Genomic DNA, 12,803 nt, shown 5'->3' with positions numbered 1-12,803 from the left:
GTAGGGAAGGAGAGATTTTATCGAAATTCTGAAGTGCTTGCAAGATCAGGACTCTGATTTGAAGCTCGTGTTTTTGGTAACTTTTTTCCTTCGGCGAAGGATTAGTCACACTTGCCAACAATCACAAGGAAATCCTGGTCCTTAATGAAGCCGCATGGCAAAACTCCCACTGACTTCAGGATTTTGCAGTGCTTGTATCTGTAAAGGCAACAAAATAAAAACATTTTAAGATACTCTACTTCTCCCTAATGAAGCATGTTTATTTTCCCTTAGTAATAAAAAACATCTGTATGACTTTCCGTCATACACCCGAGAAACAAGATTTATTTTTTCCCTTCCGTGTTTAAAAATTCTTGGATTAAATTTAAATTCAGGCTCAATTTTGGGGAAGGACCCCCAAGGGGGGGCTGCCCAAAAGAGAAAGCCCAAAGGTACAGCTGGGGAGAGGCTGGAAGGACTGTCCAAATTTAACTCCAGGGTGACGCTACAATTCGACTGTGGGAGGCTCAGAATGTTTCTGTAGGAGGGCTTGTGTTCATCATTATTCGACAGTGTGTTAGCGAGGAATATACCTATCATTCAGCAGCGTTTTAAAATAAAATTTAAGGTGTTACTTTGAGTAGAAGCTTTCCAAAACTGTCATCTGTGTCTAGTAAAACTGAAACTTGTATTACCGCAGATGATTGGCATGGCTGGTGCATTTTATTCCTGCCCAGCTGGTTCAGCAAGGCGGTGCGAGGCCCCTGGCTGCGTTCTGTTCTAGGGCTGCGTGTATTATAGCCCCGGGCTCTGGGGACTGCCATGGTCCTCGTCTTGCAAATACTTTACGCGTATGCATAGCTTGTCTTAATCAATACTAAGCATTAATTTTGCTCTGTGTGGACATGATTCTTGGAAGAATCGGAGCTGAAGCGAAAGGATGAAGATGTTTAGCATCCATTTGTACAATTTCTCTGCAGACCGCAGAGACAGTTGGTGGGTCCATTGCTTTCCTTCCGATTATTTTTTTTTTTTTTCCTTCTCATTTTTGGATCTGTTCCCTTTGCACTCCATCACCCCCACAAGAAAAGATACCGGCCACTGAACTAGAGCTTTGCAAATGTCTGCGTTCAACTGCACTGCATCTTGTTATCACATTTGGGAGATGCTTAAATATTACTCTTCTCTTCAGGAGCTTTGGTTTCCAGTGCCAGGCAGGCTGCAGCTCTACAAGAGCTCCTTACAGAGCTCAGATGATGCATTTCAAGCCACCTTGCTTCCATTTTTTTCATCCTGCACTATACCAACCTTCGGAACTTACCAATGGCCAGCTGAGTTTGGCTAGTATGATGGCAAGTCGGAGCAGTGGGAGTATAAAATGGGCATCCCTCATAAATAGCTGTGCAGAGCAGCACATCTCAGGGTTGTTAGATGTGTGCAGCCACAGCAACAGTCAGTGAAAAATATTTTGTTTAAAATTCAACTGAAAGAATGAATTTGATGATTTGTGGCTGTGCCTTATTTTGGAAATTAGAGCTGCCTAAATATGATCAATAGAAAAGGTAAACACACCGTAACGATAGAAATCACCCCATGAATCCCGTGAGATTGCTGTTATATGGGTTGAGCTTGAAAATTCTGCTCGTCACCTTTTGAATTCTTCCAGTGCTAATACAGAAGCTGTGTATTGCTGTTTCACGCAATTTTAATAGTTGTGTACTATTTCTGCTGTATTTATTTCTAACTGTTCGCTAGGACCTCTATAATGAACTGATTAATTAGGGCTGGGTGCATAGCTGGTCTGATAATGCAAACACCCAAGCAGCCCAGCTTCAGATAACTTTAAAATGAGCAGATATCTTGGTTTGGTTTTTTTTCTTTTCTTTTTTTTTCTCTTTCCCAGCTTTTTGCATTATGCTAACTTTTGTTTTTGTTAATCTCTCACGACTGTTTTGAAGAGCAGATGGACACAACTGGACCTGATCTAGTCTGTGCTCCTGGGCTCTAAGCATCCTTGTATAAGCTAATGTTTTATTCTTATGCAGGTTTTACTTACTAAAAAATATGTTTAATATCCAGCCTTTAGGCAGGTACATAAAATCTGCAGAAGTTAGGATCTCTTGCCAACAAGCCTCTTGCTTAATGTGTGTGGTGGGGGATGTTTTCCAAATGCTGATGATGGCTTATAGCTCTACGTAAACCATCAACCGATGTGTCAGACCATCTACCGAGGGCAGCAGAAATTGCTCATCCACCAAACTGTGATGTTTGGGTTGGTTTTGTTTTTACCTTTCGATGATCATAGCATTGTGTCTACTATCCATTGTACAAATCATTTGGCTAATTAGGGCTTGGCTTTGACTTGTTGAATTTCTTTTCAGTAGGTCAGCGTCCCCTAACTACCTAACTTCGGTCCTTCAGCAGACTCACGGCCGATCTCTGAAAGGTAAACATTTAATTTTCTTTCTGCTCTGCTCCCCTGGGTTTAGTCGCAAGCACGTATGAAGCCCAGCTGATGCTGTCTGTGTACGGACCTGCTCTGAAGGGTCTGCTAGATTATGAAAAAGCCTGATGTAGTAGAACACATCCTCATTATATGAGCCACTTGTGTATTAAATTTAAATCCAGAAGATGAACTTCAAGATGTAATAGGAGTTGTCTTGTTCTCCCAGCAAGGTGTTGAGTAGACGGAGCACTCCCAAATAGAACCTATTTACAGGATGAATAGTTCAGTAGAAAACCAGTCTGAAAGCTCCGTATCTCTGCGCTACTTTTACTGGATACCAAGAACTGAGAACGAAAGGCAGCAAATTTTAATGTCTAAAATTTATGGGATGTGGCCACAGAAGTCTTTTAAAGTGTGTGTGATACAGGTGGGTGGGAGAGCGCGACAGGATTTACAGGGGAACGTGGAGCAACGAGTATACTTGTGATAGGACGAGGGGTAATGGTTTTAAGCTGAAAGAGGGGAGATTGAGATGAGATATTAGGAAGAAATGTTTTCCTGTGAGGGGGGTGAGGCAGTGGCCCAGGTTGCCCAGAGCAGCTGTGGATGCCCCATCCCTGGAGGGGTTCAAGGCCAGGCTGGATGAGGCTTTGAGCAACCTGGGCTGGTGGGAGGTGTCCCTGCCCATGGCAGGGGGGTGGGACTCGATGGTGTCTAAGGTCCCTTCCAACCCAAACCATCCTGTGACTCTATGATGTGGACTCTGAATACAGACAGGTCTGGATGCCGCAGGCTGTATGGGGTGGGAGAGGTGCCGGCTGCAGCGTGCAAGCTCAGCAGGGGATGTCTACGCTTTGGCTTTTGTAGCACAGACAAACCTGAAGTGGTGTTGCTACTGAGAAACAACACAGGTTTTGGGGGGGGGTTTTGCTGTTTATTTTCAGGGAATCCCTCCTAAAGTGCAGCGTTGCTGTCTTTCTGCTCTCCACTTCCTCACCCTACTGGGATCTGCCTACTCTTACAGGTTTTAACAAGTGTTGGAGTAACAAGGACTTGGCCATAGTTGTGTCTTAGGGATTTCTATTTCTGCTTTCCACATGGAAAAACAGGCAGCCAGATTCAGATTTAAAAAAAAAAAAAAAAAAAAAAATTTAAGATGGAAATCTGTTTTTCATCAACAGTCAAATGCAAATAGAAGTAGCAACAGCTGTTGAACAGAAAATGGTTACTTCATTTTCTCATATGTACTTTAAAAACATTTTTCTTCATTTTCAAACATTTTAGTGGGCCTTGGTACCAGAATAGAGCTAGATAGCATGCTTGCATATCACAGCATTTTTTATTAAGAAGCCTGTTGAGCACAGGTCTTGTACCTCGCTAATAAAGCTTAACCCTACTGAAGGCTTGTCCTCATAAAAAATAATAATTTCAAAAAAAGTGCTGAAAAGTGACTCATGGTCATTTTTTAAACAGCTGATTCCAAGAAAAAATGAGCATGTGTTAATTTGTTGTAGCGAGGATATTAAAAGGCCACTGACGAAGCGGGACTTGAGCAGCACAGCAGCATCCAGCTCTCCAGTGTGTCTCTCTGGTGTGTCCTGTGATAGTTTTGGAGATTGCCAGGCTGATGCTAACGCAATTTGCTACAGCGGAGGTGCCAAGATAACGATGTATATCTGCTCTCATTGAATTTCTGCATCTTGGTGAACCTGCTCAGCATCTCCCTGGCATTGGAGGCAAGCCATTCGTGTTCGCAGGGTCCCACAGGGCAGCTGTTGGGCAGATGAAAGAATTCCTTGTAATCAGGTGCTTCCTCAGCCATTCTGCGGGGGAAGCATAAATTTGGGAAATACTGCTCTATCGAGGAGAGCAATTAACGGGGACACAGAGCACTGCTAGGAAGTTGCTGCACAAGTGTCTCTCCTGTTTCTTTGGGTGTGCTAACATGTGAAAACACTATTTGCAGGTAGTAATTCTGTGTTGCATTAATGCCTCCAATTGCTTGTCACTTTATCAAGATGATGCTTGTATACCAACATCGTATATTAAAAACAAGCTGTCTGTGATAGCAAGTAAGGAATGGGAATATTTCACTTTCTGGTTATGGTAGTGTGGAGGAGAGTAACTCTGTGCTTTTTTATATTTCTTTTTGTCAGTTGGGTATGTATGACTTGTAAATTCAGGGGCTCTGTTGCTGCCAAAGAAAGACAAAACAGAATAAAAAAAAATAATCTCGTGTGTGCAATGGGATAGACCTTAAAGTATGCTTGTTTTAAAATAACAGAAAGTGAAAACAAGGGGGAACGTGTATGTTCTATAATCTGTGTTGGAAGCAGCAGGTCAGTCCCCTTTCCATGTTGGTACAACATTCCCAAGGTGACATCTTCTTCAAATTTCTCTTTGACCAGGGATGAAGTTAGGGGCAGCTATAGAAGACAAGGAAGCCAAACTGACGGTTCTGCAATCCTCCTCCCAGTACTAACCCTCCCCTCAGATTCAGTAACGCAGTTAATGCATATGGGGGGCTGAAGAAATGACATCAAAAATGACATTGCTGATGTTTCACTTCAATTCCCACGCCAGTTTCAGAGAGCCCCGTCTGCTCGCTGCCAGTGCTTTCCACGCCTTGTTTTCCCTCCCCACTTCTCCACTCATATGTACATGCATACGTACACCTTGGATGTGGTCTTTTGCTCCGGGACACCAGGGTTTTTGTGAGAGCTCACCATCTCTTTGCTCCTCTTTTGCCTGGTTAGCCCACCGTATATATAGATTTACATATTTCTCTCCTGCATAAGGAGAAGAATATAAAGCCTGTCTCTCCATCACCCGCAGCTGAAGTGAGCAAAGGAAGACCTGGAATTTCCTCTTTGTTAAAGTGCATGAGCATGTCCTACAATGAGTGGGAAAGGTGTGCTTGTTTCTTTCCCTTTTCACCCGCCTCTGGTTAGAAATGCCACTCTTTGCCACAATATCCCCATGGTGCCCTTTCTGAGGTGGCAGCAAGCCACGCCGCGCAGCAAAGGCTGGCGTTAAAAGCAGTGCTTTCCACCCTAGCTCCAAGCAGCACAGCTCTCCTAAGCCTTTTAAAGTGCATATTTATTATTTAGATCCCCATGCTTTCTAGATCAAGCTGTTCAGCACCCTTTCCTCCCCCTTATCTTCCCATTTTCTTCCGTTTGATTTGCTGTTAGTCGTGCAGAGAGGTGTGCTGAATTAACGCTGCGGTAGCGGGGGCATTCATTGCAGAGCCTCGCTTATTCACATCGCCGGGGTAGGAACCTGCTGAGATGCTTTACTGTGCCATACGCGTGATCTCCCAACCTGTATAAATAAAAGCCACCTGTTGATAAGTATAGCAACAGCATCGTCATATGACTGTTTAATTAATGTCGCTGATTCTTGGCTTCAGCTTTTCTACGTCCAAGGTGAGAATTCAGCTTTTGAATATCCCAGTTTAGGTGAGAGACTGTTCTGTAACCGTATTGCACTGTGTAAGAGTCACGCTTGGTCTAAATTCATAGACTTCCCCCCTCCCTGCTCTTTACTGTAGGCTAATATATGCAGATATTTATTCTTTGTATGTTCCAGGGACCTCGTTTTGTCAGGTTTACCTGAGATCTAATGTTTTGTTGCTTCTCCTTCACAGAATCTGACATTGATGCTGCTACTGCAATGATGCTGTTAAATACTTCCATTCAACAAGGGATGTTGGACTGTAAGCATAAGCCATTTTACTGTTTTTCTTCTCTACCCAGTAGCTAAAGTTTCAGGAAACAAGTATGGTCTAGTTTCCCAAGAGTAAGAGCAGTCAAGAAGCAATTGTGGTTTGATTATTCTTTCTGCTAGCATTACAGAGTTTTACAGAACCACCTTCCTTTTTTTCCCCAACGAACTTTGGTTTTTCTGCAAAGTTCTTCCCCCGCCCTCTTTGTGCTAGATGGTCAGGAGGCTTTCCTAGCTACTTCTCTGTTTCTCCAGCTCTTCGCTGTGATTAGCTGAAGACCGCTGTCCTCTCTGGATGACAGTAGATGTGCACAAGATACTGTGACTCTGAGAAGCTCACGTTCAGCTGACGTTGCAGTCAGCCAGCCACAGCGTGCTCATTTTGCAGGTGATCTCATTGGGGTATTTGCTTACTGACAAATCTTGTTTTTAATAGGTGAGAAACCTCAGCCTCTGAAGACACCGAAGAAGAGGAGTTATGGCAGTGCGTTCAATCCTCCCAGTTCCATAAATTTGCAGGAAAATGATTCTGCGGCCACCAATATCAATCCGAAGGAGGATCACAACTACAGTGCCAGCAGCATGGGCTCCCAGCGCTGCGCATCGAGGTCCAGCGTGTCTTCCTTGTCCTCCCTTGATGAGGTGTACGAACTTATCTCCAAGACCAGCCATGACGGAAGCGACGGCAGTGAAGGATTTCACAGCGAAGTGGATACAGACGTTGACTATGAAGATGATCCTCTTGGAGACAGCGGCTATGCATCGCAACCTTGTGTAGATACCTCTGTGGAAAGTCAGCCTAGCAACAAAGCACTCAAGGAGTTGTGTCAAGAAATTGATGAGGAGTTGAAAGAAGCAGCGGGGTCTCTGCTCCACCTTGCTGGCATCCAGACGTGCTTGAGTTCCTTAATAAGTACTGCGAAGACCCACTGTCACAAGCAAAGGAAAAAATAGTATGTTTGTCAGTGTTGAATATATACATATATTTTTTTTAATTGTGGCAATACTCTTCTACTTTTACCCTTCACAAGGGAGATCAAAGCCATAAGAGAACTCATTGTGTTTTTATTTTTGGCGCTAACTATAATTTAGCCATTTATTTTTAAATCACTGCCTAAAAAGAAAAAAGTTATTTAATCTTCTCAAATTAGAAGAGATGCATGACTTGTGAAAACCTGAAAGCATACTTCTTAATGATCACTTTTGAATTTTCTTTTTGGTAGCCAATTTTTTTTTTTTTCCAGAGATATGTTTATTCACATGCACATTGTGGATCCTATTTACATCTCTGCTGGCTCCATCGACAGAGATGAATTTTGTCTAAGGGCTCTGATTTCCATGTAAAGGATTAAAAAGGAGGAGAAAAAAGAAAGAAAGGGAGAAAAAAGGGTCCTAGCCTTGACTGCCTCCTCCCACTTGTCCTCTCTTTGCTGTTCGGAGACAGGTCCTGGTGGAAATGCTGCTGAAGCAGCTCCGAGTGGCTGCAGTTTTCAGCCTGTCTGACCCAGCAGCTGGAAACCTGTGGCACTCCAGGAGCTGCTTTCAGCAAGATGCTAAGTACCCCCTGGAAGAGTAGGGATAAGGGGTAGCTGAGGTGGGTACCACCGGCAGTTTTCTTTTTTTTTTTTTTCTCCTTCTTCCCCCAAATCTGCTGTGTGCAGGTCAGATTCCTGAAGGAGAACAGAGGGGAGGGTGATTTTCATCTGAAGACAGATTGTCTTTTGGGGTGGGTGGTGGTGGTCTCCTTTTCATGCAGATGCGTGGGTGCGTACACACACCTCAGATGCAGCCAACAGGGAAAGCTGCCACTTGCCAAGTTTGATGTTGTCCTTGTGTTACTGCTGTTGAATAAGTCGTAGCTGCCTAGTCCTGCAACATCGACCCGTCTGCTCCCCTGTACTGATTTGGAGGGAAGAAAAAACCCAATGCTTGATGGTGGTGACAACATCGATGAGGTGGAAGCTTTAGGTGGTGAGCGGCTGCTGAAGAGGGGACATCTTATCCCCTCATCTGAGACAACATAGAATAGCGTCCTTTTGGATCAGAGAACCCTGAATTGCTTTGGGGGGTTCTGCCCCATCCCCCAGCGCCCATTGTTTTTTGTCCCATGGGCTGTCTATAAGTTTTGTTTCCCACATCACTGTGCCTTGTGCTGTGTGAGTCCCACCAGCCTCCTGCGGCAATGGGGCATCGAGCGGGCAAGGCTAGGCTTTTGCCTTTGGATGTACATTGTAGCCCAGGAGGATCTCTCTGTTTTGGGAAGAAATTCCTTCACAAGTCATTTTTGCAATAAAAGAATCTCTTTATAGTTCCCAGACATCCTTTGGCCAAAAACGTTTCAGTGGTATGGTGAACTTTTTTTCCCTCTTTCTTTTTTTTCTTCTTTATTTTCAATTCAATGATGATTGCTTACATCTTCCTGTAGATTATGGCTTTTTTTTTTTTTTCATTTTTCTGTTCAAAGATGGGTAAGCAGTTCTGTTGAAGTGGGTTGTAACAGTACTGTATGTATAAGGATGCCTTAAGTATGTTGCAGAATTGTATACAGCTATCAAAGGTCATCTTTCCTGTTTCCGAAAGGTAGCACAATGTGCCATAAATGTTCTCGCTACCATGTGAAGCTATTGCTTCCAGCAAGTGTTGGGCAAGCTGGTTGAAAATTAGGAGCAGAGCCACCTAGGAAACCAATGTCCACTGTTTTTGTTGTTGAAAACAGTGCCGGATTCAGCCAAAAGTTAACCTTTCCCTAACGGGGTATTTTTTCTGGGTATTTGGAGGCCTTTCTTAGATCAGTTTTATTTTCAGTTGTATTTTTTTTTTTTGCTTACTTGTCAGTCTGTTCATGAATACTGCCATAAACTGTCTACTTTAAATCGGAACACAGCCATGCTGCTGAAGGTCTGGTGCTCTGAGGGCCTGTTCCAGTGCCTCTTGAAGACAACGGTGGTGCTCCCGCTGACTCGATGGCTGTTGGATCCAGCCTGAAATATTTGAGGTTCTTTGTGTTTTGGAATTAAAAGCCAACTTTTTTTTTTTATTTTTTTTTTTTTAAAGACAAACACTAGGATTTTTTTTTTATTTTTTTTTTTTTTTAAAGACAAACACTAGGGAAAAAAAAGTTTTGTTTTGTTTTTCCCCAATGACTTCAGTTTTAAGAACGATTTATTTCTTGAAAAGGAAGAAAAATACTCTGCTGCACTCCTGCTTTGTGTGAACACCCATTAGCCTACACCCATAACAGGGCAACACGTGTGTGGATGTGTATGTCTTCTGGATATCACAAGTGGTGCATGAGCCAATTAGACCTGGTATTGGATGTGTTATTGATGGATAGCAGGGGTAAAACTCACTATTTAAAAGAAAATTAAGTACCGACGCAGTGGTTCTTCAGGTTTTGGAATGTGGAGATGTGAATGCTTGGTGGAACTGCTTTTTGCTCACGGGTTGCTTTTGTACCTTGATGGAAGACTGGAAAGGGCAGAGTTTGCAGTGTCAATGCAGAAACAAGGATCCAGCTACACAGAAATATTGTTAGCAGCCTGGGATTTCGCTGGGTGCCATGATTTCAGGTGCAGACTGTTGAAGAGGGGTGCTGCCTGGCTCCCGCTGAAGGTGGTTGCAGCCTTTCTTGTAGCTTCCAGTGAAAGCTGGATCAAGGTCCAAGTATTCTGGAAATGGTGGTGGTTGTAGTGGGCTCCATGGTTTGGTTCTGAATTATTTTTTGCCTCAGATAAAATTTGAGAAGGTTAATACTTACTAGGAGCGTGGCTGTGCCGCTGTTAACCCTGAAGTTGCTGATAATGACTTCAGCGTTTCTGAAGGGATGGGGTTGGGTTGCTAACAATGCATTTAATTACGATATGCAACAAGCAATAAAACCATACTAATCAGATGTTAACAGTGAAAGCTGCATCCATACTTACAGCTTGAATGGGAAGAACTGGAATTGTGGAAGAGGGCAGGCATGCGCAGCCTTTCCCCAGGACACGGGAGCAGTGTGGCAGGGCCATGCTCTTCACGCTTTGCCATCTTCCCTCCCTCCTTCCGAAGGAGAAGGCAGCTGATCTGTGCCCTGACCTATTCCACCATGTTCTCCCACACCTCTGCCCGCAGGTTTTGGCAGGCAAAGGCCGCCAGCTCGGTTGCAGAGCACCCCTCCTGGGAGTGGGAGAATAGCTGCCCTTCCTTTTGCTTACATACCTAGCGTTGGGTTTGGGTTGGTTTGCCACGTCGGTTAGAGGCCCCGGTGTATATAGTATAAATGGAGTATAATTAAAAGTTATTTTGATTGTTGGGTTTTGGGTTGGTTAGTCACATATGTAAAATGTTCATGCCAATGGTTGACTTGGATATATTTTTGGCAAGAAAAGTATTAATGAACCACCTTCAATTCTTTAAATACAGTGAAGAAGTGTATGAGACTCATGTACAAGGGAGGCTGCTCTGTTCAGGATAAATCTGATGTGATGAATACCCTACGAACCTGTATTGGCCCTTCAGATTCTAATACTAAATTACTCCTTTTGCAAAAGTCGCATCAAACGTTTTAAAATCTGACTGTAAAATGGAAGTTGTGTGGTTCGCAACTTTTCATCAGCCTGAAAAGTAAGTACAAACTTTGGTTAAAGCAGAGTACGCTCATACACCTTAATAATGGCGTAGTCAAAATATTTATTGCAAAAGAAAAGGTAGAATATTTTAAATGTTGCACCTGCCATTATATCTTAAAGCACATTCTTCACACCTAACTGCCAGTGCCATTATCAGATCTGTTTTATAAATGTACATTTCTTCAAACTAAAAAGTGAATAATTAAAAGTATTATGTTACTGCCATATAGTGATATAAAACATTTTATAATTGCCAATTCATTGTAACTATTATTTATTTAAAAGTGAATTGTAAGAATGCTTTCTGATCAAATGAACCAGAGTTGGTTTTAAACCGTTCCCGTTAGCTTCTAATGTAGCATAAGCAATGTCCTTGGGTTTGTTTAGAATAATTTTGCCAGTAGGTAACCAGTTCTAACCCTTCTTCCTCCAGTTTGGTCCTTTACCCGTTTTAAAGACGATTTACAGAAGTTTAGTTTTTTGTATGCTAATCTCTGTTAATTGAAATGTTTATAAAGTTTATTTTTACCAAAGAGATGCAATTCATTATTGACAAAATATTGCAGAATAAACTTTGTTTTATAACATTTGTGACTTTTTCTGCCCACGTTTTTCATTCAGATGATCAAAGGGGCTTTTCTAAAATAAACAGCATTGCAAACAAAAAGCGGTGTTCTCTCTTTATCTACAGACCCTCATCTCACATGGTGCTCCAGCTTCCCTACCTTCCCATTTACAGCTCTTCCACAAGGCTGGGCTAGCGTAAAAAGCCAAATGTGTAATTCATTGTAGGTTTCAGCTTGGTTAAGACCGTTGCGTGCATGTGCAAGTCATCTGTACAGTAACAGAACCCTATCAACCCAGAGCAGGATTTGCTTGCAGTCAGGTTCATCCACAGCTGGCCCCTAATATTTGAAGACCATCTTATTAAGGCTAAGATTTCACCCTTTAACCTGGAAGTCGAGGTATGCTTTGACATCTTGTAGTAGTATTTCAGCAATGTCCATACCTTTTGCCCTCCTGTGCAAAGCATTTGTTTAAACAGCAATACCTCGAATCTTTTTCTGATGAAACATGTCATTATTTCCAGTTCTGTATCCGTATCGCTGAGGCGAAGTTGCTTGTATGACACTCAGAGATCACCAGCGTAACACAGGACAGGTAATTTAAAAAATCCGTCCCTGGATAAAGCTGCCTAGGCCTTGTTTGGTGTTTTTTCAGTGTTTATTTTCTGTAGCGATGATTCACAGTGTCAGTTGGGTGGTTATACACAAGGCCTCATGGAAAGCACACAGGTGGGAACACCCCCTGTTCACTAGCAGGAATTAAATGCTCCCCACCCCACTTCCCTCGTGCCTCAGCTCGCTACTCCCGGGGCAGCTTTCCCCTCGAGTGCACGCACACCCGTGCGCCCTTCCAGTGCCCGAGGGGCAGAAGTACCTGAAGAGGGAAACGAGCTGTGACATGATGCTTATCTCTCTTAAAAGCAGACACTGGCCCAGTTCTTCTATTTTTATTTTTTTAACCTACTAGAATCACAGAGTTAAGTTTCCTCTCTAGGGTCTGATGGAAATATAGCAGTTCCTTTTGCATCACTTGAAGCGATATGGTGGATTTTAACAGACTTGCCTTCATCACCATTTCAAACAATACTGAAATCACAAATTACAGAATATATACGTGCTATTAATATCTTTGATTTAGTGTTCATCTTAATCTACTGATAAGAGAACAAGTGCTCTAATTAGTTTGGACAAAATCACAGCTATGTATCATATGTTAATGATATCTTTCTAATTGTTATTCACTAGATTGTGCTAAGAGAGCCTGAAGTTCGTTGTTAAATTTCCCAAGAGTGTTTTCCTCTGTTACGACTTTGCTGGAAATTACCCTCTGTATGAAGCCACAACTCTTGAAATAAAGCATTAACTGAAGCAATTACCCATTTATAGCAGCTGTATTTTAAGGACATTTGTTGAGGAAATACTTAATAGATTAGATTTACTTGGAAAATGACTGTGTAAATGTGATGCAGAAAATGG

General features: G+C 42.6%; 1 protein-coding gene across 1 annotated transcript in view; it reads left to right on the top strand.

The window, feature by feature from the left end:
• The window catches only part of LOC104463310 (forkhead box protein N2-like), a 10,265-nt gene extending 2,824 nt beyond the window's left edge, over positions 1 to 7,441 (top strand). Inside the window, exons 3-5 of the mRNA XM_010075582.1 lie at positions 2,361 to 2,425; positions 6,075 to 6,143; positions 6,588 to 7,441. Of these exons, the coding sequence (XP_010073884.1) occupies positions 2,361 to 2,425; positions 6,075 to 6,143; positions 6,588 to 7,105 (652 nt within the window). The 3' untranslated portion in view covers positions 7,106 to 7,441. The remainder of the gene's footprint in view (positions 1 to 2,360; positions 2,426 to 6,074; positions 6,144 to 6,587) is intronic.
• Positions 7,442 to 12,803: the final 5,362 nt, after the last annotated feature.

This window comes from Pterocles gutturalis, unplaced genomic scaffold, assembly GCF_000699245.1.
Source record: "Pterocles gutturalis isolate BGI_N339 unplaced genomic scaffold, ASM69924v1 scaffold35807, whole genome shotgun sequence".
Taxonomy (NCBI): Eukaryota; Metazoa; Chordata; class Aves; order Pterocliformes; family Pteroclidae; genus Pterocles; species Pterocles gutturalis.
This window is presented reverse-complemented; position numbering and strand designations above follow the sequence as displayed.